The 27,582-nt window shown below is 39.8% G+C and overlaps 3 protein-coding genes across 3 annotated transcripts; 1 reads left to right on the top strand and 2 right to left on the bottom strand.

Annotated features, from left to right (window-relative positions):
- Window positions 1-3,789: 3,789 nt before the first annotated feature.
- dnmt1 (DNA (cytosine-5-)-methyltransferase 1) lies at window positions 3,790-19,138 on the top strand. Its single transcript, XM_084743355.1, has 34 exons — window positions 3,790-3,980; window positions 4,446-4,482; window positions 5,556-5,663; window positions 5,758-5,998; window positions 6,109-6,181; window positions 6,284-6,368; window positions 6,471-6,553; window positions 6,636-6,690; window positions 6,794-6,877; window positions 7,126-7,235; window positions 7,401-7,519; window positions 7,663-7,755; window positions 7,842-7,993; window positions 9,110-9,297; window positions 10,732-10,915; window positions 11,021-11,118; window positions 11,346-11,493; window positions 11,604-11,719; window positions 11,794-11,995; window positions 12,077-12,210; window positions 12,963-13,142; window positions 13,230-13,454; window positions 13,546-13,738; window positions 14,434-14,524; window positions 14,616-14,756; window positions 14,863-15,145; window positions 15,285-15,426; window positions 16,186-16,352; window positions 16,487-16,664; window positions 17,069-17,264; window positions 17,553-17,716; window positions 17,910-18,026; window positions 18,651-18,744; window positions 18,845-19,138. The coding sequence occupies exons 1-34, from the start codon at window positions 3,934-3,936 to the stop codon at window positions 18,880-18,882; spliced, it is 4,566 nt and encodes a 1,521-aa protein (XP_084599481.1). The 5' UTR covers window positions 3,790-3,933; the 3' UTR covers window positions 18,883-19,138.
- A 924-nt stretch (window positions 19,139-20,062) lies between these two features.
- On the bottom strand, window positions 20,063-23,494 carry eif3g (eukaryotic translation initiation factor 3, subunit G). Its single transcript, XM_084744293.1, has 10 exons — window positions 23,388-23,494; window positions 23,251-23,297; window positions 22,463-22,551; window positions 21,833-21,892; window positions 21,630-21,734; window positions 21,332-21,527; window positions 21,094-21,204; window positions 20,868-21,004; window positions 20,266-20,372; window positions 20,063-20,174 (listed from the first exon to the last, which is right to left on the bottom strand). Exons 1-10 carry the CDS (start codon window positions 23,408-23,410, stop codon window positions 20,159-20,161), a joined length of 891 nt encoding a protein of 296 aa, XP_084600419.1. The 5' UTR covers window positions 23,411-23,494; the 3' UTR covers window positions 20,063-20,158.
- A 1,048-nt stretch (window positions 23,495-24,542) lies between these two features.
- Window positions 24,543-27,215, bottom strand: p2ry11 (purinergic receptor P2Y11). Its single transcript, XM_084744292.1, has 3 exons — window positions 27,139-27,215; window positions 26,328-26,399; window positions 24,543-25,584 (listed from the first exon to the last, which is right to left on the bottom strand). The coding sequence occupies exon 3, from the start codon at window positions 25,519-25,521 to the stop codon at window positions 24,601-24,603; it is 921 nt and encodes a 306-aa protein (XP_084600418.1). The 5' UTR covers window positions 25,522-25,584; window positions 26,328-26,399; window positions 27,139-27,215; the 3' UTR covers window positions 24,543-24,600.
- Window positions 27,216-27,582: the final 367 nt, after the last annotated feature.

The following is a 27,582-nucleotide window of genomic DNA, read 5'->3' on the forward strand; positions in this document are numbered from 1 at the left end:
TGTGAGTACGTCTCATCTTTCCAAAGACCCCTCACCTCCCCTACAAAATAGGAGAAGATCCGGTTTCAAACACACAGGGGAGAGCTGTCCTCCTGGGAGGTCAGCTTCATCCTCATCCTCTGACATCCTATAACACGCTACTTCCTTCAGCCATAGGAAGTCCTGTTTTTCATGGTTTGGTTCCTGTTGTTCAGGGTTAGACTAACCTTCTTCCTGTAGTCACACATTTAAAACTCTTCCCCCTCTCTCTCAGTGTTTTTTTATATTGAATTTTACATTTAGATGACCAAGTAAAAATGGTGAAAAGCACTTTGGCAGCTTCAGTGATGTTCGCTTTCCCCCAGTTTTTTTTTGTTTTTTTTTTTCAGATGGAGAGGTGTTTTAATCTGTGTACCAGTCACTTCATTGTGTTGCCTGACTATGATTTTTTTATGCTAAATACATGAATAACTATGTATGCTTGTAAGTATGTATGTATCTATGTACAGTATGTATGATTTGTGTTGTATGAAATGTCTCGTGTGCAATAGCCTTGTGTGTCCAGTAGCACGCTGCCTGTGTTAAATCGGTACAATCTGAAACACTAATGTAGGTACATAAACATTTTGTTAACAGCATTCCTTTTTTTTATAAAATAAATGAAATACTGAAAGAATCCATGTTTTGTGTTTGAGTTTAATTCTGAGCGGAAATTTAATTGCAGCTGGAGCTTATCTGCAGGTCCTGAGTTGCCTTCCCATTGTGCATACATCTGAGAAGTATTCAAAATGCAGCATTTAATCCAAACATGCTCTGACAAGGTCAGGAAAACACTAGCTTCAACATGAAAGCCTGAAGTTGTACAAGCAAATGCTGCTTGGCCATTAATCATGACTCTCATACCTAATAAAATTGTTCAGTAGCTGGAAGGCTAAAGCAAGACAGGGCTATGATGGGAAGCTGGGCAGAGGGCAGGGAGGGTGAAAATGGGGTGTGGTGAGGAAGAATGTCTATTTGTAAGATAGTTTGTCTGAGAGAAGCATAAAGAATGGTCCCGGGAGAGGTTTTTTGGGTAAGGGGGAGACTTGGGGTGAGGGGAGAGGCTGACTTATAGCGGCCTTGGGAGAGTTGGGCCTGTTTCCTGTCAGACGTCCAGGATTCCTGGGTGGGAACATTGGCTGAATCAGCCCCAGGAGGCTGCGCTGCTGGGAAGTCTGCCAAGTCTTTCCAGTGCCCTGCAGGATATGACATCAGACTGAGAAACCTGTAGCTGAAGTTGTATACACAAAAACATTAAAGTCAGCACACAAGAGCAAAGTAAGATTGGCCTTTACACTTTATACTAAGAAACAAACATGGAGGAAAAAAACAACACATTTGTGAATCGTCTGCATTAAATTACATATACTGCACACACACTTACATGTTATTAAACCAATCTACTGTGTTTAATTTGAATTTTTATTTTGAATTTTTTGTTGTGTTTAATTTGAGTTTTTATAAACTGCAAAAAGAGAACCTACAGCTTAATCTCACTATACAACCCTGTGTTATATGATGATCAATAAACCTACCTTGTGCCTTGTGTCGACACTGATAACTGTTAAATAAATATAGGACTATAGATTGAATTTATGTGACCAGGTTGGGCTTGCATGTCCAGCATGACAGGGAAAAGATTCACAGCCATGATCTTATAATCTGAAAAAAAAACAAAAAAAAAAAACAAGAATCCTTTTTTCAGACAACCAATGACATAGTGCCACCTTGTGGTAAAATGTGGATATAGCATGCCACATTTGAAGGACGGTTCTCCAAATTATCTTCAACTACAAATCTATCAGGAAAAAATTATAGAAGCTGCTCTACATCTTTATTTGACACTGCATATAAAACAGAGTGACAAAGAGAAACCCAGCCAGGGTCTGAATCATAAACATACATTACAGTAACACAGGAAAGTGAGTCATCTGCAGCTGTTGCCTTGCACAAACACAAGTGGAGTGTCATCTAATCAGTGTGTTTATTCAAAAGCACATATACATAGAGGTATGTATATGTGCTTTTGAATAAACACATACATGTCATCTCAAATGCAGAAATTTATTTGCTCAGTAGTTGTTGTGGGCTATGAATGTTTTTCTCTCTTTAAACTAAAAATTTACAAATTGTAAGGCAATTATAAACCTTATATTTATTATATCAACAGTGTATAAAGAAAAGACATTTACACAGACACAATAAAATAGGTATTTAAAACAACCTTAAAACATATTACACAGAATAAATCATAAATTAACTATATTTACAAAAAATCAATTAATCAAAAAGAAAAAATACAGATTAAGGCATTTCATAAGTTAAGTCATTTTCCAATAATAAATAACGATCTTTGGCATGTTTGGAATTTCAGGGAATTGGTATAGAGTTGAATTTCATTGTAAAAGCAAGTGAAGGTGAATGGGGTCTTTCTAAATTTAACCATATGGACAAAACATTTGGCTAAAACAAGCAAAACATTGATTATTAAGTCCCATTTTGTGTCCTCTATAACACACCAAAAATAATACTCTTGCAATCTATAGCAGTAATTGCCCTAGTTTTGCCCACCTTTAGCCTACAGAAAACACATCATTCACATCCAGGCCAAATCTCAGTCGTAAAAATTCACTGTAAAGATAGAAATCATTCATTATCTTGAAATTGACTTCTTTTGTTTTGGGTGGAACTATTCCTAACATTATTTCTACAAGAATGAGCAGGCACCATTTAGATGGTGTGGGAAGATTACATTGGTACAGATTACAATGATAAATCCTCTGAGGTTGCACTCTAAATCATATTTATAATAAATTAACAAATAATTGAAAGGTAAAAGATTCCCATTAGCAACAAATAAACCCATTACACAACAAATATTTATATCCATCCAGTTCCTATAAAACGAGGGTGAGGTGTGAAGTTGTGATTGTAAAATAATTTACAAAAAAAGATATTTAGAAAGCTTAAGAACCAATTTGTTGACACTGTAATCGCATTTTAAGATAAATTTACTCCACCCATCTTGAAAAATACCTTGTCAAATAAATACAAATAACGAATAGTTTCGGGGAATGTGCCAGTTGCTGCCACGGGATTTAACAACAGAATAAAGTTCCACTTATGCATTCAAAGTTATTGCTTTCAGCCAGCCCACCTCATGAGAGGTATTTAACAAAGTGAGCTCCATATAAATTAAAGTTACGTTGGTTTATAGACTTGATAGTCTATAGTAAGTGCTTAGGATGCAGGGTGAGTGAACGTCTCTACAGATGCTTTCCATTTTGGTTCTACCGAAAATGGATAGATATCTTTGTAACCAAACACGAGTTTACATTTACGTTGATGTACGTAATGTAATTTATTAAATTAAGCTGCTCACGTTCCAGCAGATCTTTGGTTACATATGTTACAATGTATTTTACCACAATTTTAACAGGTATACCATGGTTTGCTTATTAGTAAACAATGTTCAGATTGCTTCCGCTTGGTCAGTTGTCTACAACATCTGGCAAACAGTAAGGGTGGGTCGACTTAGTTGTTCATCTCAAGACAACGATATTTTATGAGCACAGTCGCACACAGTAACACAGTTGTGTTATACAGGTGATATGTTACTAGAAAATGTGTTTCGGATTCAAACGATCTGTTCAGCGGGGAAACAGTACGTCCCACAGAGAAAGTGTTTCACCCATTGATCACCACACTGGTACAGTCCACAACACCCGGGTTTCCGCGCGAAAAGACGGCCCGCGCGCCCGAATCGCTTAAAGCATCCATTGCCTGAGACAGCACACGACAGACAGCAACTGTGCAGCCGCGCTGTACTTACCGACGGCGGTTTTAAACGTTGTTTTTATCGATTTTAAAGCGGTTTTATCCAAATTGTCTTTTACGTTTAGCTAGCTATTTACAATGCCATCCAGGACTTCCTTGTCTCTGCCAGAGGATGTGAGGAAAAGGTACGGTAAACGTTACTAATGTGAATGCTAATAATGTCCTGATGATGTAGCATGCATGCAGCTTGTTGTCTTAGTTCAAAAGCCACAACAACAACAGTGAAACCGGTATAATTAGCTGCTTTGGACTTCCCTTGGTAGTCGTGAGCGGGGCCACTACTTTATCTTCTGCTTGTACTAGCAGCTGCAGCTAGCGTTAGCTTGTTGCCACTTGACAGTCAGGGCTGATGCCACATACAGTTAACATTAGCCCTCTGTTAACATTAGCCAGTTAGCATCTTAGCCTGTCAATGGATGGAGCAGCGTGAGGGATTTGGCGCCACTCAGGAAGTTTTGCTCTCAATGTTTTTGCTAGCTTGCCGCCACACCGGTTTTATTGCTATAACCTGGATAGGAAATGTGCCCGTAGATGGTTTTCACTCTGTCGCACGACCAGTACCGTTGTTTTGACATATTCGTTGTTCACAGGTTGCAGGTGCTGGATGAGGATGGATTTTCAGACGAGGTGGGTTCTGTGTCTGCCCCCTGCACTTGAAAGCCTGCAAGTAACCTCTACAAGTGTTACTCCAGCTGCTCACTGTTTGGTGTTGTCAATGACTGTTCATTTTGGGGCTCCCCTGACCATAGAACATGATTGTGGGTTCACCATATACTGTCACATTAGTGGGAAGCGCCACCGTCAATTGATTTCCTCTTTTCAAAATCTGTACTATTGTCTAGCTCAGTTATTGTGAATGAATTTGAATGAGTCTAAAACTACACCTATAAGCAAAGATGATGGCATCTAGAAACAAACCCAGGAGCTTCACCACTGATGTCTTGAATGTTTATAAAATTCATTTGGATTTAATATTTCAAACTATCACTCCCAAGCAAAATTATTTCATCTGTTCAAGTTTTGATGCTGTCATCTTAACGTAAAGAACTTTTTATGCAACATATGTGCTAACGTCTCAAAGATGCAACTGTGCAACTGAGATTATTATCTCTTATTTAAAAATTTTAACATGCAGAAAACAATAAATCCTTGAGAATATATATTTTACTTTAAGTGTTAGATTACAAGGTTGTTTACCATTTTCCAGCTGCCAGTGGCCTCTGGTACTTTTGCACACTGGTGTTTAATAATTTAATTTAAATTTTCATTCTTTCAAAATCAAAGGCAAAATCTTGCTCTCACACTATTTTTTGTCTCTCTGCCCCTGCCTACTTAGGGCACCAGTTTGTGTCCATAAAAAAAAAAACGGTGCAGATTACTTACCTGCTGTTACGTCACATATGAGACTCTTTTTACAGAAGTATTTGAAAATGTAAATGACAGTTGTCAGAACATAAAATCAATGATCTGTTGATTTTATTAAGATTGTCTAAGAATGACATAACCATCGGTGCAAAAGAAGTTTAAACTGAAAAATAAAATTGTGACATTAAAATTAAAATTGACTTTGTGGATTTGGAGAATTGTGACACCTTTAATAGTATATTGTTTTTAAAAATGCATTATGATGAATTTACTGTTTGTTTTAAAGTTAAACTTAAGATTTTCTGACTAGATCATTTTCTTAAATGCAATTCCAGGATCATGTGAAAGAGAAACTGAAGTTGGTGCAGGACTTCCTCCATGATGATGCTCAGGACCAGCTGACCAGCCTGGAGGAAAAGATGAAAAGTTCAGAGATCTCAATGGTTAGTAAAATATCAGTCATTACTAATCCTGGAGTTTTACTGCTCATTATTTCTCCTGTGACATGCATTGTACCTGCTGTTTACTTTTCCTCAGGAGGTCTACATCTCTAAAGTAAAGGCTTTGTTGGGAAAAGAGCTCCATCTTGAAAACGGTTCACATGTTGATGGCGTGGAACAGAATGGAAAGACGAATGGCTTCACAAATGGTTCCCACAAAGATGAGGACAATGAAGACGTAACCATGGACGTGCAGGAAGAAGAGGAAGCCGTCAAGTCACCAACTGCTTCCAAAGGGAAGGGTGGACGCAGGAGCAAGGCCAATTCTGACACCAAAAGTAAGTTTGAGACTTATCATGTAACGGCTGCATTTCAAGGTGGAGACCCACAAATTTAATGTTTTAAAACAATGATATAGAAAAAACTTAATCTTGTTTTTCTTCTATAGAGTCCCCAGCCAGTACCAGGGTAACAAGAAGCAATGGGAAACAGCCAACCATCTTGTCAATGTTCTCTAAAGTGTGCGTATGAGAGTTTTATCTTGTTTCTTACACTGTGTCATTCACTTTATTTTCAGCAAGTAAAAAAAAGTCTAAAGTTTTTTATGTAAATTTGTCATGCAGTCAAAAGCGCAAGTCTGAAGACTTGAATGGAGATGCTACTAATGGGCAAAGTGAACTGAAGAATGAAGAGGTTGCTGTTGAAGAGGTGAAGCATTTTTACGTACCAGTGATGTTTAAACATCAAGAGTTTAAAGAAGTGTGGGCAGTGTTATACACCAAACACTAAGAACTTCACAATCTGTTGTAGTCTCGGGAGGAGAAGCGTCTCAAAGTGGACTCGGATGAAAATTCTCGGGAGGAGAAGCGTCTCAAAGTGGAATCTGATGAACAGTAAGCCCTTTAACCTCTGAACAGTATTGGCTGTGTTGGAGCTCACACACAAGTGAATATACTTATTCTTTTCTTTATGCAGTGCTGCTCCAGACCAATCGAAGAGTGAGATTATTAAGCCTGTTTCTGCTGCAAAGGTAATGAATTGTAATTCACCTCAGTGTCATGGCTGGAAACATTTTTATAAGCATCAGTGCCCAGTGCTGACATATGTACTTTTTTTTTTTTTTTTTTTAAAAGACACCACCTCCCAAATGTTCAGACTGCAGACAATACTTGGATGACTCAGATCTCAAGTTCTTTCAAGGGGATCCTGATAATGCGGTGAGTCTGTTTATCATTCAAGAAGCGGTTTCATAAAGTCTCTTTGTAAAACCTCAGTATGTTTTGAATGGACATTTCACCCAAATGACAGTCTGATTTGTTGCATAACCTTAATCCTTTCATTATTTTGAGTGTTGTTTGTTCGTGTAATATTGTTTCATAATAAGTGGTGACATTTAAGGAAAAAAATACGAAAGCATACAAGAAGAATGAGAAACCTGAAACATTTTTGCTCTTTTCATCTTCAGTTGGATGAACCAGAAATGTTAACAGATGAGCGCCTCTCCCTGTTTGACTCAAATGAGGATGGATTTGAGAGCTACGAGGATCTGCCACAACACAAGATTACAAACTTCAGGTAAGTGATTCTCTGTCTTCAGTGTGTGTTTTTTAGGTGACATTTATTCTTCTAAACTAGGCAAACAAGCCAAACATGTCCCTGCTTACAGTATATCATGGTGTTACAGGCTTTTGTATCCCGGCTCTAAAGGTTTTGTCAGTGATTAACTCTTATGTCTTGCAGTGTATATGACAAGCGTGGCCATCTTTGTCCATTTGACTCGGGACTGATTGAGAAGAATGTGGAGCTCTACTTCAGCTGCGTTGTCAAACCCATCTATGATGACAACCCCTGCTTGGATGGTATGAAAACTCGCATTTAAAAAAACATGGAAGCTTGGTAATTTTTGTCCTCATTTCTTTTAGTTTCTGCAACCAAGCGAATCCTTGCCTGTGTTTGTGCATGGTGTTCTTAATTTTTATTTATTTTTTTTTCCTTCTTTCAGGTGGTGTTCCTGCCAAGAAGCTTGGACCCATCAATGCCTGGTGGATCACTGGTTTTGATGGCGGAGAAAAGGCTCTAATTGGTTTCACTACAGGTAGCAACACCTAAGTTTTCTGCCTCAAATTTAAATTATTTTTACCCTGTATGATGCACTTATTGTTATCCGTCTTCATTTTCCAGCTTTTGCTGATTACATCCTGATGCAGCCAAGTGAGGAGTACGCACCCATCTTTGCACTGATGCAAGAGAAGATCTATATGAGCAAGATTGTGGTGGAATTCCTACAGAAGAATCGTGACGCTACTTATGAGGACCTTCTTAACAAGATTGAGGTGAGGACTTCTGTGAATGGAACAAACTTTGATAGCAGCAGCTTCCTGCCAAGTTATTGCTTTCGGAATAAGAATATTTGCTTCGTTCAACGTGGTTCCATTTTTCTAGGGGTCATCAATGATTATTGCTACAGAAAAAAGAATCTTTATCACATTGATGTTAATGGCATGTCTTGGAAATCATAAACTTGATATATACAGAAACACTTGTCAACTTGTCAATTCTGCCTGTACAGGAAAATGCTGTTCCTGTATGACCCCTAGTATAAACATACAGTAATCAAACAACGGTTAAAAAAATACTGGAACAAAAACAAAATATTAAGACAGTAAATGCTAGAAATAATTTAAGTATTTACAAGCTAAGCAATAGCAAATCCCAGATAAAAAAAGACACAAACTAATGACAACTAATAACAAAGAACGGATACACACGGAGAGCTGTAGTGATAATGAGCGACGGTTTTGTAATGTTCAGAAAAGTAGCTTTAAAAAAGACAGAAATTGACAATATCAAGCCACTGATAAAGAACTTTAACGATATAAACTGCAGTGAATAATCACAGGGCAGATAGAATGAATAGTGTAAATACAGATCTAACAGATATAGAAGTAATAGTTCATCCATAGGATGTGTAATTGGCAGCATTTTTGTTTGAAAAGTGGCTAGTCCTGAGTGAAGGGCTGTGTGCAGTCAGTAAAACGATCATATCTGTCAGGTAGCGCTAAATTGACTGGTCAGTTAGTAAGCTGGTGGTCGGTAGTACCGTTCAACCAGCAAATGTCTAACGGTCAATTAATTTTACATGTAAATGTCAGAGTCTCTGGCATGAGAGGGTGTGACAGTGAAGTTTCAAATTTCAGTTCTCCTATATTGGCTCTTCTATATTGTGATTGGCTTATATGCAATACTTGGAAAACATTTTGCTTAATTGGGTCACCATGCATGAGTTGTTGAACTAAGATGTTGTTATTCATCATGCTATCATAAATGGTCTCATTTCTATGAAACACTTTTGTGGCAGAGTCACAGACGTGGCATTTTGTCAGTGTAACATTTCTGAGTTAAAGGGAAAAATGTGACCCCTGACCAACTTCTGTGTCTTCTGTCGTCAGACAACCGTGCCTCCTGCAGGGCTGAACTTCAACTGCTTCACTGAGGACACGCTGCTGCGTCATGCCCAGTTTGTGGTGGAGCAGGTGGAGAGCTATGATGAGGCCGGCGACTCGGACGAGCAGCCAATCATTGTTACTCCCTGCATGAGAGACCTGATCAAACTTGCAGGAGTCACTCTGGGGAAGAGGTATGGCTGAAAGATGATTGATTTGTTTTATTTCTTACAGTGAAGTGATATCAACTGGAAGTAGATAAAGATCTCTAAAGCACTGGCTTTGAGTCTTGAGCCTTTTAAAGAAATAGTATGCAGGTTTACACTCCATATACGCACCACCTCACTTCACTGATTAAATGGGGGGAGGATGTTTTGTTGTTTGGAATGTAAATCTGCAGACTCTTTACTCCTCAGGTTATGCAATCTGGGAATATTGTTCAAAATACTTTAAATTGTCAGTTTGTATTACAAATAGAACAGTAAGCTGTCCATAGCCACTGTATATGAACTATACGTTGTGTACATGCTACATACTTAACTAAATAAAAAGTCCTCATTCTCAGCTTCACCCAGTTTTGGCAGCATCTCCTCTGCAAAACAAAAGCTTCAGGTTTTTGAACTTACCCCCCCACACACACCTTTTTTTTTTTTTTTTTTTTGCTTCTATTCCTGTATTTCTGCTCCTCGCTCCTTGTTCTCCCTAATGTCTAACATTCCTTTGACATTTCCTAATGCAGCATGCTGCTGTACTGGTAGGTAGGCCTTGTGAATGCATCCTTAGCTTGTATGGTGGTGTGTTAGTGTGAAGCATTTAGAAGCTATATGGACCAAAAAGAGCATTATACCAGAGTTCACGCTGGAATTTTATTTCTAATTTTATTTTGATATTTTGGCTTTACATTGTGGTTTATTTTAGTTTATCTGACACATTTGAATTCTGGCCATATAACTTGTGTGTTTGTGTGGACCAGTTTCCATAAGTCATCCTGAGTCGGTCACAATCAAAACAAATTGAATGGGGGGAAAATGTGTGGAAGGATTAAGAAGACTTAGTGTCTGACTGTATATTGCCATGTTAAAAAAACTGATTAAACGGTGTCTACTGTGGGGTTTTCTCACTGCACTTAATCCATGCTACAATAAGCCCAGGGCTGACGCTTGTTTCACTCTTGCAAGTTTGAACGTGGGATATCCCCACTGCTATTATCACTGATGTGAACCATCAGGGTTAGAACAAAATATCCATTATTTGTTAAAACCTAATGACAATGCTCCAAGCTAAGTCTTGCAGAAAAGCCTATTTATAACTGACAGGAAAGGGAGGAAAAACACTTCGGATGCTATGAGAGCAAAGCACACCCTCTAATCCTCCAGTCGTAAACTCTGTGCAGGCCAGATTGTTTGGGAAGAACTTGATTGGCCAGTTGCATCTAACGGGAACTCTGCATTGTACATCTTTACTGTGTCTGTGTGGTTTTGTTTGCTTGTTTCTTATGTTGCATGGCCTGATGCTGTGGTGTGTTGACGGCCAGGGGCTTCATAATGCCATCGCTCCACATATCATCAGGTATTTGTGCCAAGCCAAGTGGATCTCACCTCTTAACACAAGCTTTGTTCTATCAACAGGAGAGCTGCCAGACGACAGGCCATTCGGCATCCAACAAAAATAGAGAAGGACAGTAAGGGACCTACTAAAGCAACCACTACCAAGCTGGTGTACCAGATCTTTGATACCTTCTTCTCTGATCAGATTGATCAGAATGATAAAGAGATTGGTGCGGTCAAAAGGCAACGCTGCGGTGTCTGTGAGGTGAGGCATTATTAAAGTGATAAGAAATACAGGGGACTTGTCAAATGCACATTGCACTGTTTAATATGCAGCTGAAATTCATAAATCGTCTTCATCTGTTTTCAGGTTTGCCAATCTCCTGATTGCGGCAAGTGCACAGCCTGCAAGGACATGATCAAATTTGGAGGAAGTGGCAAAAGCAAGCAGGCTTGTAAGCAAAGAAGGTGAGTGTTTCTGAGCAGGTTGGTCAAAAAGTTTAATCTGCAACCTTCTGAATTGAATATTGGGCAAGGTTTTTGGGGCATGAATCCATTCCACATTAAAGGTATTTGCTATGTGCAGGTGTTGATTACACATCAATCTGAAAATCTTCTGCAGCCCAGCTAGAGTGTTGCATGTTACATTTGTCTATAGCCCTTAATTGCTCTTTTGCCAAAAATCAACCTTTTAGATGCCCAAACCTTGCAGTAAAGGAGGCTGAAGATGATGAGAACATTGAAGAGGAAGATATTCCAGTGACGAAGGCCAAAAAGGTTTCTCATGCAAAGAGGAAGAAGCAGACCCAGTGCAATGTGACGTGGATTGGAGAGCCTATTCAGGTATTCGTTTTCCTTATCCTCGCTTGTTACAACAGTTTTCCTTTCCTGCATGAGAACCCAGTTGAGTGTGTGTATTTAAATGAAGTATATTTGTCTCCAACTTTCTCCAGACTGAGGGGAAGAGGCAGTACTACAGGAAGGTCTGTCTGAATGATGAAGAGCTGGAGGTGGGCGACTGCGTCTCAGTGTCATCTGAGGATCCGACCATTCCTCTGTATCTGGCAAGGTGGGACATTTTTAGACCCTCTTAATATTTTGTCACTGAGGTCTGTACAAATTTAATGACTTGTGCCTTTTCAGGATCACATCATTGTGGGAAGACGTCCATGGAAAGATGTTCCATGCCCACTGGTTCCTCCGTGGAATTCACACAGTGCTGGGAGAGTGTTCTGATCCCCTGGAGCTTGTCCTCGTGGATGAGTGTGAAGACATGCAGCTCAATTACGTGCAAGGCAAAGTTAACATCATGTATAAGGCCCCATCTAACAACTGGTTCATGGAGGTATACTTGCTTGACTGCAGGTTAATGTGCTTTTTTATTTATTTATTTTTTCTTGATCCTGTGGTTACTTTTGTATTTCAGGGTGGCATGGATGTTGACCTCAAGGTGATTGAGGATGACGGGAAGAGTTTCTTCTATCAGTTCTGGTACGACACTGAGTTTGCCCGCTTTGAGACTCCTCCTAAGACCACGCCATCAGAAGACTGCAAGTTCAAGTAAGCACCAATCACACGTGTTTGCACCGCACAAAAGGGCTGCACACTTAAAATGAATCTATGATTTTGGCTTCCTGCACAAAATCAACTCTATTGATGTTCAGAATGGAAATATTTTAGCTGTTAGTTTAGGTAGCACTCAGTTTGAGCCCATGCAAAATTTCCTTCATGTTGCATCTTCAATGTAGGGTAGAAGAGCATAGGGGTGCAGTGAAAATCAATCCTTTTTTAGAGATTAGCCCTTCACCTTCTTCTCCAGACATTAATTGTCCATTGTTTGAAAGTATTTTAAATTTACGTCAAGCAAGAACAAATCATATGAAAGAGTGCATGGGACTTTTGTCTACACTGCAAAGCAACACCACTAACTTGTTCAATCACCTGCAAAAACACCTCTAACCGCCAGGCCAAAAAGAAGTTGCTAATGTTTTTCTTGCTGAATCCCTGTCCAGCCTTGACTAGGATGTCCATAATGGTAATGGTGTTACTAATTTTTGGATAAAGGTTTTTGTTTTAATGTATATTTTGCTGGTGGGAGATGGCCTGATTTTCACTTAAGCAGGTATATGGAAGTGAAAGGAGTGTTTATTGAAATGTGAAAGTGCTATAAAATGTATATAATTCCTAAAATCAAATATAATCATAATCTCAATATTGATTTATAGAATTTTGATTATAATCATGTAGCCCTACTGCACATGTGATCTTGGTTCCTTTAACCTTGTTGTGAATATGCTTGCCTTTGCTCTCAGGTTCTGTTGCAGCTGTGTCAGGACTAAAGAAAGGGAGGAGCAGGAAGTGCCTCATGCATTTGAATCCCTGGTGGACAATGACAATGACTCCAGGGCTCTGTATGCTCTGGCCTGCTTTAAAGGGGTGCAGTTCAGGGTGGGAGACAGTGTCTACCTGCCTCCTGATGCTTTTAATTTCAGGTGAGGGGACTGATTCAAAATGTGTGATTAAATCAAACGTGTGCAATGAAGAAAAAGAAACTCAATGCCTCTGTTTCCAAAACTCAGTGTGAAGCCGGCTAGTCCACAGAAGCGCTCCCACAGGAAAGAGGATGTGGATGAGGAGCTGTATCCAGAATATTACAGGAAGTCCTCAGACTACATCAAGGGGTCAAACCTGGATGCTCCAGAGCCTTTCCGCATCGGTCGCATCAAGGAGATCTTCTGTCACAGGCGCAGCAACGGGAAACCTGACAGCTCAGAAGTCAAACTGAGACTCTACAAGTTCTACAGGTAAAAAAAAAAACTTTCAGTTAATTCTGAACAATAATTTAAGACTACACCTTGAATGACAACCAATTTAACTATTTTGTCTCATCTTCAGGCCTGAGAACACTCACAAGGGTGTCAAAGCCAGTTACCACACAGACATCAATCAGCTGTACTGGAGTGACGAAGAGGTGACTGTCGACATGAGTGAGGTGCTCGGCCGCTGCCAAGTAGAATATGGAGAAGACCTGAATGAGTCAGTCCAGGACTATTCCAGTGGTGGACCTGACCGCTTCTATTTCCTGGAGGTACAGTTTTTAATACTAGGGATGGATCGATGGCAGTCTTTATTAGTATTGTAAGATATTCAAAGCATCGCTATTGGACATGAAAAAGTGATATTTCCCCCTCAAACAACTAAGCTGTTAACAGCTTTAATGTATAACTACCTGGTACAGGCAGAGTAGGTAGAGTCATGTATCCTTTAACAATCAGTCATTGAATTTGAACTGTTATGACCCTTGTTGATGACGCAGTCGGGCAGAGTGAAATTCAGACATTCTCAAAATAAACTCACTGCTTTTAGTCCTCTGAGGCTGGAAGCCGTAGTAGTGATTTGTGCTGGTTCTTTGCTCCACACTAATTGACACCATGCTGTTCATTAAATAGCCTCTCACACACTAAATGAAATAAAATGGGCCTGTACCCCCCCTCCCTTCTCTCCTTATGAAAATAACACCAGTGACTGGCTGACAATACGAACAACCAACTGTTCAGAGGGTGTCAGCTCTGATCTTTAATCAGCTGCCCCACTGCTAGCCTGTTGGTATTGTGCAAAACATTTGTATAAAAAGGCATTAAATATTGACAGTGCCTGGATTCACTTTATAGGTTTGACAAAAGTTCTCATGGTATTTGTTGAATATGAAATTAAGAAACAAAATACCCATACCTGAGCAAATCTTTAATGTTCACATTTATTCTTGTGCCTATTCTTTCACAGGCATATAATGCAAAAGCAAAGAGCTTTGAAGACCCTCCAAATCATGCTCGCTCGGCTGTTCATAAAGGCAAAGGAAAGGGCAAAGGGAAAGGTAAAAATACCGACATAAATATTTTCTTTTTCTAAAATAGGTTTTGGCCTCACTGAAATCCTAATCCAGTGATTGTATTACTCTTTACAAGGTAAGGGCAAAGGAAAGGCCTCTGCTGCACAGGAACCACAGGACACTCAGAATGAACCACAGACACTTAAATTGCCCAAATATCGCACACTGGACGTGTTCTCTGGCTGTGGTGGACTTTCTGAAGGATTCCACCAGGCTGGTAAATGTTTCTTTCGTGCCATTCATGAAATGCACATTCTCTGATTTACAAATGTCAACATACTTTTCAATGCGATGCTGAAAACATGACTGCTGGTGGCCTTTAGGTATCTCTGAGACTCTGTGGGCCATAGAGATGTGGGAGCCTGCAGCACAGGCCTTCAGGCTCAACAACCCCGGCACCACAGTGTTCACTGAGGACTGCAACATCCTGCTGAAGCTGGTCATGTCTGGAGAGAAGACAAATTCTCTTGGCCAGAAGCTGCCTCAGAAGGGTGATGTGGAGATGCTGTGTGGAGGACCTCCTTGCCAAGGGTTCAGTGGGATGAACCGCTTCAACTCTCGCACTTATTCCGCATTCAAGAACTCACTCGTGGTCTCCTATCTCAGGTCAGTGTCTCTTCATGAAGAACAGATTCTCATTTGAACCCTTTATAGATTTATTGTAAACATGATGCTGCAAATTTCTTGCATTGTACAACATACAGTCCTTAAGAGCACATTTAAAATAAGTATTTCTCTCTTGCAGTTACTGTGATTACTACAGACCCAAATTCTTCCTGCTTGAGAACGTGAGGAACTTTGTCTCTTTCAAAAGCTCCATGGTTCTGAAGTTGACTCTACGCTGTCTTGTGCGCATGGGTTACCAGTGTACTTTTGGTGTCCTTCAGGTGGGTCTAACTTTTGCCTTTTCTAGCTTTCTCTATTTATTCCAAATTGTGTTTCTGGCTGATGATCTGGACAGCTGGCATTGTGTTAAAGCTCCTCATGTGAAGTGTGTATACTGCCCCCAGATCCACAAAGAACTATTGGCAATGGCAGGAACATTAACACAAGTTATTTAACTAATCTCTTTAAATTTCTAGAAATGTGAAGATGTCAGCTGATAACGGCTACAGCCCTACTTCTATTAACATGTGATCCACATTCCAATTTATTTTTGTTGCAGTCCCCCCAGGAAGTTTAAAAGTTCAAATTCAAACTCCTACAGCAGACAATCACAGCAGACCCCCACAAAAACATCATACCTGTACGTCTTAATGAGCAGACTCCATGCTTCCTTATTTACTATATTTTTGGATTTTTGTTTTTATTTTGTCATATCATCGATATTTATCAGTGCTCTGTGCACTTTTTGCTAATTTCATGAGCTTCTGCAATTTCCTCTTTAAAGGCTGCCATGAAATCAGGCATTTTAGGTCGCATCAATCCGCCAAAGGCCCACAAAATCAGACGTGCTGATATTTAGACCAGATTTGACCCCTTGCTGCAAAGAAATGTCCTCTAATCCATTGTCACAGGTTGTACTGTGTTGTGAGCAGTTTAACCAGTGACTCCACCCGCCCCACCTCCACTTTCATACACAGCCAATATTTTTATGATCAGTTGTACTAGACCACTAACATGCTCAATGCCGCTCTCCTCATCAGGCTGGTCAGTACGGCGTTGCTCAGACCCGCCGCAGGGCAATCATTCTGGCTGCTGCTCCTGGCGAGGAGCTGCCTCGTTATCCTGAGCCTCTGCATGTGTTTGCTCCCAGAGCCTGCTCTCTGAGCGTGGTGGTGGATGAAAAGAAATACGTCAGCAACGTTACACGGTAATGTTTACATCCCCTCCTGTACTGTTTATTGGTCTGTAATTGTGGGCAACAAACCTGTACAGCTCCATAAATGGATCGTAACAATAACTCGGCGTGACTGTACATTAGATAAAATGTTCTCTCTTCAACAGAGGCAACGGAGGAATCTACAGAACCATCACTGTCAGAGACACCATGTCTGACCTGCCAGAGATTCGTAATGGTGCAGCTGCGTTGGAGATTTCCTACAACGGGGAGCCTCAGTCTTGGTTCCAGAGGCAGATCAGAGGCACACAGTATCAGCCAATCCTCAGAGATCACATCTGCAAGGTGAGCTGTCTCACACTTACCTTGCTGTACTGATGTACTGTTTTTAATGTAGGATTGTTCTGTGATTACTTCTTTAATTGAGTGTAAAAGTTAATCACAACAAAAGACGCACAGCGCAATACCCAGTGGGGCTAGTGCTGGATCACAAAGTACCAGGGGGAGGTGAAAAAGAGATGACACTTATTTATTCATGTATATGTATGATATGTAAAATGTTATTGCAAGGTTTGCAACATCTGATATATTATGTCACATTGTTGGTGAATTATGGGTATTAAAGATAGCAACTCTCTATGTATCAGGCACAGTATGAGGAGGAGCCTTGTGCAGTGAATCAATGTCATGAAATGGCAGCTTTGGGTGTGCTGAAAGTTGGGTTTATGCCAAAATATCTTTGCCCTCAGGATATGAGTGCTCTGGTTGAAGGTCGGATGCGTCACATCCCCTTGGCTCCAGGCTCCGACTGGAGGGATCTACCCAACATTGAGGTTCGGCTGAGGGATGGCACCATGACCAAGAAACTGCGTTACACACACTCTGATAAAAAGAACGGACGCAGCAGCACTGGTGCACTCAGAGGTGTTTGCACTTGTGCAGGAGGTATGAAATTGCAGAGCTTGCATTTAGGGCTGCAACTGTTTTCATTGTTGATGAGTCTATCTTGATTAATTGATTAGTTGCCGTTGACATTTTATAGACCAATCAGTGTTTCCCAATGCTCAAGAGGATATCATCAAATGCCTTGTTTTGTCCACAACCCAAAGATAGTTGGTTTACTGTCATGAGGAAGGAAGAACTCAAAATATTCACATTTAAGAAGCTGGAACCAGACGATTAAAATCAATTAATTTAGTGTGAAGGAATCTCTGATTATATTTGTTGTTTTAGGAACGCCATGCGACCCTGCAGACAGGCAGTTTAACACCCTGATCCCCTGGTGTCTGCCCCACACTGGCAACCGCCACAACCACTGGGCCGGACTGTACGGCAGATTGGAGTGGGACGGCTTCTTCAGTACAACCGTCACCAACCCTGAACCTATGGGCAAGCAGGTACATCAATAGCAACACCAACATTTTTCAAGACGTGCAGAAAAGTGTTTTGTTTTTCCATTCAGATGAGGATAAGTGTTTGAGTTACGTTGCTTAAAAAAATTGACTAATGGGACTGCAGTTGAATTGTTGGCCTCGAGGCCTGTTACAGATTTCTTGCGTGTTAATCTTAATCTGAGGACTTTAATTTCAGGGCCGTGTTCTGCATCCTGAGCAGCACAGAGTGGTCAGTGTGAGGGAGTGTGCACGCTCTCAGGGATTCCCTGACACCTATCGCTTCTTTGGAAACATCCTGGACAAACACAGACAGGTAAAATCCTGGTTTCACTTAAAGCTAGCACAAAAAGGAAGTAAAAGTATGAAGATTTTCTTTTTAACTTTTGGTTCCACATTGCAATGGCACATCAGTGTTGTTGGCTGATTTAAGGAACACAATTTCTTTTGTTTGTTCAGTTGCCATAGTTTTTTTTTTTTTTTTTTTCAACCACAGCAGGCTGCAGTTTTCCACAAAAATGTCACTCTCTGCTGTTTGACAGTTGTTGCTACCTGCATAGTACAAACGCTCCATCACCTGTTAGCTGCTGAACTTTAAGAGCCAGATTTTCCTCAGGAGTCAGTGAAGGAAAAACAAAACAGACTTGGTCAATACTAGACTTGCATTCATCAGGTGGCTGCAAACACAACTCTAAATGAATACCAAATAATACTGTTCTGTGTCTAAATGGACTACAGTTTGCCAACTAGTTCACCATATCAACTTAATGATGATGCCTGCTTATACCTTGTTTCTGCTGCCCTCAAGTGGACAAAATATATTGTAGATTTAATACTGAACATGGAAGCAACTGCAACACAGCCTCTGAATAAAATTTAAAAGGACACCTAACATGTGAACTGTCACAGATAAGTAACTGCTGCTCCCCATTTCTGCCAGGTTGGAAATGCTGTGCCCCCTCCACTCTCCAGGGCCATAGGCCTGGAGATAAAGAAGTGTGTCCTAAGTAGAATGAAGGAAGAACAAGCATCAGGTGACTCATCTGTCTGACTTACACTTTTCCTGATTAACATCACTCACTTGACAAAACGAAAAGCCTTATGCGTGATGTATTTGCTTTTCGACCCCCACAGAGAACATCAAACAAGAGAAGATGGAGGTGTCTGATTAGTCCCCGGTTATGTTCCCAGCAAGAATCGGTTCCACAAATCCTGATGCTGACCTGTCAGGCAATCATTCCTTTTAAATAAGCTGGCTTCAAATGTGTCACTAAGTGGCCGCCATGGACATTCTGTGCAGTGCCATTCCATTTTTTTTTTTGGTTCCATGTTTGATGTTGTTGGGAAATGTTCACCCACCCAATGTGGGATAAATTGTATGTAGTTTTTATATGTGTAATGTTTCAAATAAAGCTCTTATGAAATTGATTTTCTTAATTTAATGTATTGAACCTGATACAAGGTCTTTGTTTACCATGTTCACACCTAGAATCTCATGTCCTGGTTGTTTAAATCCAGCAGTGAGGAAACGATTGACACCTGTGACTGGAGGCATCAATTATGATGCTCGTTTTCACTAAACAGATATTTTATTTTAATGCAGGGAAATGAGGAGGGATTTTGCAGCTGCCACCAATGTAGCAGTTAATCTTCGGTTATATTGCTATTTTGGGCAAAGAGTCTTTTGCATTGGTGATTTTCAGGTATTGGTCACTGGAAAAGGTGTAGGAACCCTGTAAAAACATGTTTGACTAAACCAAAGTCAAGCACTTTTACAACACCTCACAGCTGTGGTAAAATACATCTTTTTGCACTTACATCTACTCAAACATTTCACTACACCACATCCAGTCAGATGGTTTTGTGTTCTAAACAACCAAAATTGTTTCATGACTACATTCTACAGAAGGGTGACATGTTTAAGGAAACCACTTCAAAAATAAGCTGTTCTCACTGACTTAATCTAAAAAAATAATTTAGTCAGAAATTACAAAGGAAATGCAATCACATTTTAAGCGCTTTGTCAACTTAAAACACCATTAAAATTCAAATGTATTCAAGGACTTCCAGCACCCATAAGAACCTGTTTCAATGTAGCTTTGGAATCTTATTTGCTCAACTGAGTTTGTAGAATATACTTTCATCCTGGAAAATGAGAAAAACAAAAAGGTCTCAGCTACCATTAAAGAGGTGTAGTATATAAAAACTGCACAGGTGCCCAAATTGTTCTACAGAGTCAAAAGATTAATGACAAAACACATCTGACTTCCAGTGAGTCTTGAGTTATCACAGTTCAATGTGCACTTCATACAGTTACATCTGTAAACTGGAAGGAAAACACAGACAAAGAAATTGTAACAACATTGATTTTCTTTATTTAGATAACAGCCACATTTTAACAGAATCGTAAAATCTGGCATCATCCTTGAATCTATTCTGATGGATTCCTCAGTTGTTTGACGGTCTGCAAAGAGAGTCGAATAAGATTAGGAGCAAGAACAAATACCATGCTTTCACACTTTTAATTCAACAATTGAGAAAACTGAATCACTTACTTGGCCCATTCAACATTGAGAATAAGATGATCATATCCAAATCCTGACACTCCTGCGATGGCTCTGGCTGCATCCTCCCGACGGTGGAAACTGATAAAAGCGAATCCCTGCAGGAAACAAAGCAGTTGATGGATGTTGTGCCTCTGGTCATGTCAACTGCACAACAATTCTTGGAAGCACCAGTTAGCTATTATCTCAAAGTGCATTCATTGTTTAATAGATGCAAAAAACAATTTAGGTAAAAACACTACAATCAATAAACTACTATCTTGTGAGCAGTTTCGTGTGGGAGTTCCTACGTGAAACTGCTCACGACAAGGTCTGGGGATTATCTCAAGTAACTGGGTCATGATTTCTGGACAGACATAATGGTGTTAAACTTTTCAAAAGTGTTTTTTGGCACCTAGTGTCATTTAGTCCCATTACATTGGAGAAATGTCAGACATTTCTACAGCCAATATCTCCAAAACTCTGCAACTCACAACAAAACTATCTAGATGGACAAGTGTCATTACAGGTAAGAGGGAAGATATGTGTGTTTTATTTTGGGATGAACTGTCTGTTAAATTGCAGGTCCTGGTATTCCTAAGATGACCACTGACCTTGGACTGCCCAGTGTTCTTGTCTTTGGCCAGGTAGATCCTCGAGATGGAGCCAAATGGTCTGAAGAGCTCCTGCAAATCCGTCTCACGGGTGTCCTCAGACAGATTGGTCACACGAATGGTAGCATTGTCATCAGCTGTAAGGTACAAACACATATTGTTAATACTCTAGCAGCTGTACAATGATCCCAAGCAGTGTATGTGTGCGCACAAGAACTTGACCCACCTCTGCGGTTGGGCTGCATGGACTCTCCTCTTCGCGTGCCTCCGTCCCTCAGGCTTGGGGGCACGTACTTCCCAGTCTTGCTCTGTGCAGGCTGTGCAGGCTCTGGTTCCGCTGGTTAAAGAGAAGAAAAGCAGGCCACAACAGTCATTAACTTACAGCACAGCCAACCACCAGGTCCAAAAGTGGATCATTTAAATAGAATCAAAATCTGATGACGTGAATGCAGTGCTGATAGTACCAGAGCCGGCAGGCTTCTCCTTGTCTGCAGTGGAAAGCCCAAGCTGTTCAGCCAGTTCCTTCTGCATGGGGCCCAGGGTGTCCTTGTACGGACAGCGGGTGGTCCAATGGTCGCCTTTGCAAATACGGCAAGACACAATTTTCTGTCCTTTCAGTTTGTTCATGGGATCCTCATCCTGGTCTTGGGCATTCAAGTCCTGCAAGAGGCAAGATGAGGTACTCAGGCACAAGCTCAACAGTTAAATCACAACCCAACACCACAATTAAGGCACGTTTCTATGCATTATATGGATGCTCACCTCTTTGCTGGAAATGAAAGTCATGAAAACATCGTCACTGACTGTAGTGGTGGCAACATTGGGACCTGGTGCATCAAACTCAGAGTTTCCAAATTTCTTCCAGTTCTGAAATTAGAAAGCAATATAAAACATGTCGCATGATTTTATACAAAGTCTTGTTCATTTCATAAGGAATGCTGCTACAACTAAATTTAATAGCAGACCTTTCTCCTGGCGACAGCCTTCGAAGCCTTTCTTGTCTCGATCTTGAAGGTCCGCACAATCTAGAGGAGAAAAAGTAATTAGTTTTTATTTCACAGAAGCAAAATGTCTTACTTTCAACACCAACAATTCATAAACAGCTATGGCTTTTACTAACTACTATGCTACTAATTAACATATAGAAATGCGATGAAGTATACAGTCTGCTCAAAATTCTAGTGAGTGCTTGTGTGGCAACCTGAAGAGGTTTTAAAGTGGTTAAGATAATTAATAAAAATAATCTCAAGAGTGGCAGAGAAACAATAAATTGAAGATTAACAAGCCAAATAGCAAAAGAATTGTAATTTGTTTACAGATAGTGAAGAAAGAACAACTACAAAGAATGAATCATTGCATGATGATAATGCAGTTTTCTGCTTGACTACTGATTATAAAATTATATAATTATTGCCTCTGTTCCACCATGTTGGGCTCATTGGTAGAGGAAAATGAATACAAAAATGTAAGCTAATTTCTGAACCTGTGTTAGAGCACTGACAGGAGCTGCACTCATGAAATGCAGTCATATACAAACCAGCACAGTGAACAACCTGAACAGATACAGCATGTAAGTTAAATAAAAATCAAATTACCTTAAACTTCTTTCCTTCATCGTCTATTTTATATTCTGTGACAGTCTTTATATTTCCCTTGATGGTTTCCTTTGAGGGTGGTAGTGTACCTGACAAAACAGTATTCAGGCAGGTTAGACTTTAGACAAGACAAGCAAGGAAGCAGTTTTTAATGAACAAACAAACCTCAAAGAATGTGTCATGAAATGATTATCAAAAACGGCGACTGCGATAACACTTCATAGACTTTATCCACTGGGGATTACGAATTAAACAGTAATAACGACAGTAGAAGTAAGTTGGTTTGTCCATGAACTCTTAACTTTTCTATGCTGTTAAAACTGTCAGTGGAGCAGCGCCGTAATTTCTCATCTCCTAGTCATATCTCCAGGTCTGATTTAGTCTGATAGTCACCTTACACCAAGATCATACTGTATAAATGTGAGGAAACGTGTATTTCAGGTACCTCATCACAGTTAGCCTAATAAAAGCCAGTAACACAGCTAGCTAGCTTGCTAGCTAGTCATCTTCACATTACCAGTGAATGACACTGCCTACGTCACTGTCTACGGGCCACAGCATATGTCGCTACTATATTTCATCAATAAATCGTCAATTTATGTCAGTCAGTCAAAACGTATGACTCCAGTCTTTAAGACATTATTTATGCAAAAGATCATATTTAAGTATTTTTTTACTCGAGTATTACAGCCGACAACCACGTGGAAGTTGAAGCCGCCTAGCCGGCCTCCTGCTCGGGCACCAGACTACAAGACATATTAGCATTAGCTAACTACTTAGCTATTTACCTTCATCTCCTTCTTCCTCGACTTGATCTGCCCAGCTGGGCTTGGAGCTGGATGGGAGAGATTGATATGCAATATTAGATCGATAAAAGCCCCCCAGTTACATGCAGAAAAAACAAAACGTCTATAATAACACTCACTCGTCGTATTCAATCGACGGCATCCTCTCGGTTAGCTTAGCTTCAGGACAGCAGAGAGCGTAGCAGCGCGAGCCGAGCCGAGCCGCCACCACATGCACTTCCGGGACGTAAACTTCGCATTAAAAGTACCACGGTTTTTTTAGGTTCAAAATAAGAGTCGAGTATTCTGTTTCATTTGTTTGTTTTGTTCTGTATTTGTTTTGTTTTAAACTACGTTTTACTGGTGGGGGAGTGAACATAATGCCATCATGTATACTATTTTCGATTTATAGTACAATGAAAATGTCCAAAATTAAAAGTAACCAATAACTACATCTATTCAAACACTTCAGTAAAAATTGCAGGTAGTTACTTGAGTATTTCCATTTTTTTTGGTAATGTTTAACCTTTTAGAGATATATAGCAAAACTATTTCTTCTGCATGAATTTGTGTTACCTTTCTCTAATTTGTGTTTTTTTTTTGTTGTGGATAGCTGTAGCCTGCTTTCACAATTTTAAAACCTTTTAAAATATTTCAAATAACACTTGAACACATCTGAAAACTGCTCATGTTCACACATAACCTGTCATCAGGAGGTCACCATTTAATATTGCTTCATTCAACAATGTTGGAAACCATTTACTCAGAGAGAACATCCTTTTATTAAAACTGATCTTTCAGGGCACTTATTTTTTTTTTTTTTATTTGAGTGTGTCTCATTAAATATGATCATGTTTTGTGCATTTCTATTTATATACAGTATACATTTGTCTATTCTAGAATGAGAGCATCTGTAACATTAACAATTTCTCCCCGGGGATCAATAAAGTATTTCTGATTCTGATGTTAGTGTTGTTATAGACAAAATTTGCACTGTTACATTATTTTTGTAACAGTGGGGACTCCTCTGCAATGAACCATGACTGTGATTATGGAACAACTCTGCTGATGGGGATTTTGTGTCATGATCAAAACTTCTTCAGGGGATACAGAATAACAGTTCTCCAGTCCCCCTTTTCTTTCTGATATGGTGGCTCAGACAGGAAGTTAGGCACATTACAACAACAAAGACATTTTTATTACAGATGGGTATGTTTCAAAGTCAGTAGCGCAATTACTTTCAGCAATTACAAAAACAGGAAATAAGAGGAAGATCTTGTATGCAGAAATGTGTAGAATCAAAGATTGCTTTTACAGCATGAAGTGACACAGAAAAGTTGTCGAGGAGTGTCTCTATTTCCTTATTGGTCTACTGTCGTTGTCGTCTGGGCTCTTTCCACAACAAGCTACTCTTATACTGTCAAACAGAGCCATGTAAAGGATTGGATGGATACACATGTTCAGAGCTGCTAGCCCCTTGGACACTTGGTACATGTCGTAGGCCCAACAGTGAGAGTCATCCCCGACCTTTTTCAGATGCAAGCGATAGATCTGAAAGACGTGGTAAGGCACAAAGGAAATGGCATACAGCACGAGTACCGATATGACCAACAGGCCTGCCTTGCGTTTCTCCAGTGTGGTGATACTGGTATTTTTCCACACCACCCGAATCACAAAACAGTAGGAAGTGAAAGTAACCAGGAAGGGAACAAAACACCCAAACACAGCCAGAATGGTTTTGTAAATGAAGTGAGGAGTTTCATCCATGTCACGGAAAGACACACACTCAGTCTTATTATTCTTTTCGGTCACAGAGGCAAACTTCAACACAGGACAGGAAATGGCGGCTACAACGATCCAGATGATGACACTGACTGCCTTGGCATGGCCAGGGACCACATGGGATCGGGTAAAGAAGGGCCATACAAGGGCCACGCATCTGTTCACACTGATCGCCATGATGAAGAAGATGCTTACATACAGGTTGCAGGTGAAAAGGAACCTCTCAATTTTACATGCAGGTTCTCCAAATATCCAGTCTTTCTCCTGCGAGTAGTAGGCAATCAGCAAAGGCAGGGTCAGGACGTACAGTAGGTCACTGATCGCTAGATTACATGACAGGACAACACCAGTGTGCCAGTTCCTTCTCTCTCTGACCACCAGCAGCCACAGGGCAAACAGGTTTCCTGTCAGGGCCACGATGAACTCAATGCCGTACACTGAGGGCAGCAGGGCCATTTGAAATCTCTCACAACGAGAGAAATTCTGCGCCATCTTGATTTCTGCTGAGGGTTATTTTGCTATCGAGCTGCTTTCACACAGTTTGTAGTCCAGTACCTGTAAAGGGAAGCATGTTAATTCATTAAACTTCACCATTTGGATAAAAGTCTGTTTACGAAACAGTCTCAATTAATTACTGATGCCTCTATAGGTCCTATAAAGGGGTATTGGGGGGATTTTTTTTACTGCCCCTTGGCGTCTCATATGAGAGGTGGTCTCATACAGATGCACGGGGTCAGAAAGCCTTCACTTGACACCGTTAAACTGTTGTTATTCTTAATGAAAACACAACAATACTTATTTTCAGGTGATTATACACTACTGAAAACATACTTATTAATATTATATTCCATTTCTGCCATACTCTGCCATAAATCCCCCTAAATCTTACAGACTGGACCTTTAATATGTAAAGATAAAATCAGAATCAGAAATGTATTTATGACAGGGAGAAACTGGGTTACAGATTCTCCCAATCAAGAGCAGAAATATATGTAAAAACAATAGAAAATATAAGACAATAAGCAAGCCTATGTAATATATATATATATATATATATATATATATATATATTTATATATAGACGTATATATATACATATATATATATATATATATATATATATATATATATATATATATATATATATATATATATATATATATACGTGTGTGCACTGTACACGTTACATTACAGGAGCATAATTTATGGCACAGTTGAAAATCTTAGAAAACGTTTCCGTTTAAAACAGACCCTTAAATAATACAATGTGCAGAAATTAAAAGTCATCCTCCACTTACCGGAATGCACGTTGGCCGAGTAATGGTCTGTGAAGACGTTTTTAACCTGAGACTTCATTTCCTGTATGATATCTGCACACAAAGGGTGAGAACTCCGTCAACTATCGTATTATAATTATCACAGCGAGGTCATCTAATGTGAGGAAGACGACACGAACTTTAATCTGAAAGTCACTTCCTCTTACCGTCTGCAGACGTTTCACAATTTGAAGAAGCAAAACTATGATGACAACCGCGCTTTTTGCAAAACGGACCGGCGACAAGACAAATAACGCAAAGTTTTAAATTTGTCAAATGATTCGGTGCGTCATCGGTGATGTTTTAAAGATCATATCGGGACTGTGGTGCTGCTGCAGATATTATCATACCATACGTACTGTCTGTCAAGAGCCGTGTCAGCCTCTTTATCACATAAAAAAACAACTATCAGAAATAAAGCTTCAATTTATGGACCATATTACTCCAGTTTCTTCCTAATGTTCCTGTATGTGCTGATGATGATGCCGTAAAACCTCAAGAAATGTGGGATGAGGGAATAAAATTTAGGTCAAACTGCATTTCATAAAGACAAAAAGTTGATTATTTTATTATAATTTTAAAACCAGGTTGACCTGTCATTTATGATGACTGTCATTTTATTTCTTAGGAAATTATTTCCGTACATGTTAAACTGGCCTAATCGGCTGTACTAACAGGGTGTTTTAAGTTTCACCATCTACAAAATGATAGAAAACTTTCCATTGATCTCATTTGCCATTTTCTTCAATACTATAACCTCATCACTGATTTGAGATGTTTAATCAATACTCACAGCTCAGTCATGGAGTCACTGGTGGTGAACAGCTCAGGAGCTTCAGCGAGTGAAAATGCCACGGGTGGGGTTCAAAATTCTTCTTTTGGGCTGACAATGGCAAAAAAGTGGTCATACCTGCCAGGCACATTCTTTTACTTCCAAGAGAAAAGCTGACTGAATTCCCTAAATCATTGCCTTTTCCAACTACATCAGCTTGAGAAACAACTAGTTTTTAATTTTTTAAATTACAGGACTCAAGGCCTTAGGATCAGGGTTGGGAGGGTTGCTTTAAAATTGTATTCCTACTGATTACCCGTTATAAAAGGTAATCACTAACATAATGCAAGTAATGTAACACTACTGGTAGCAGTTGGTCTGTACAGCTTACATTAGCAGTAGTTTGTCTTTTTCACTGTAACCAGTGGAATAGTTATTTTTGCTACTCTAATTACATACCATTAA

The sequence above is a fragment of the Lutjanus erythropterus genome, chromosome 19 (genome assembly GCF_056507025.1).
Source record: "Lutjanus erythropterus isolate fLutEry1 chromosome 19, fLutEry1.hap2, whole genome shotgun sequence".
NCBI classification, from domain to species: Eukaryota; Metazoa; Chordata; class Actinopteri; order Lutjaniformes; family Lutjanidae; genus Lutjanus; species Lutjanus erythropterus.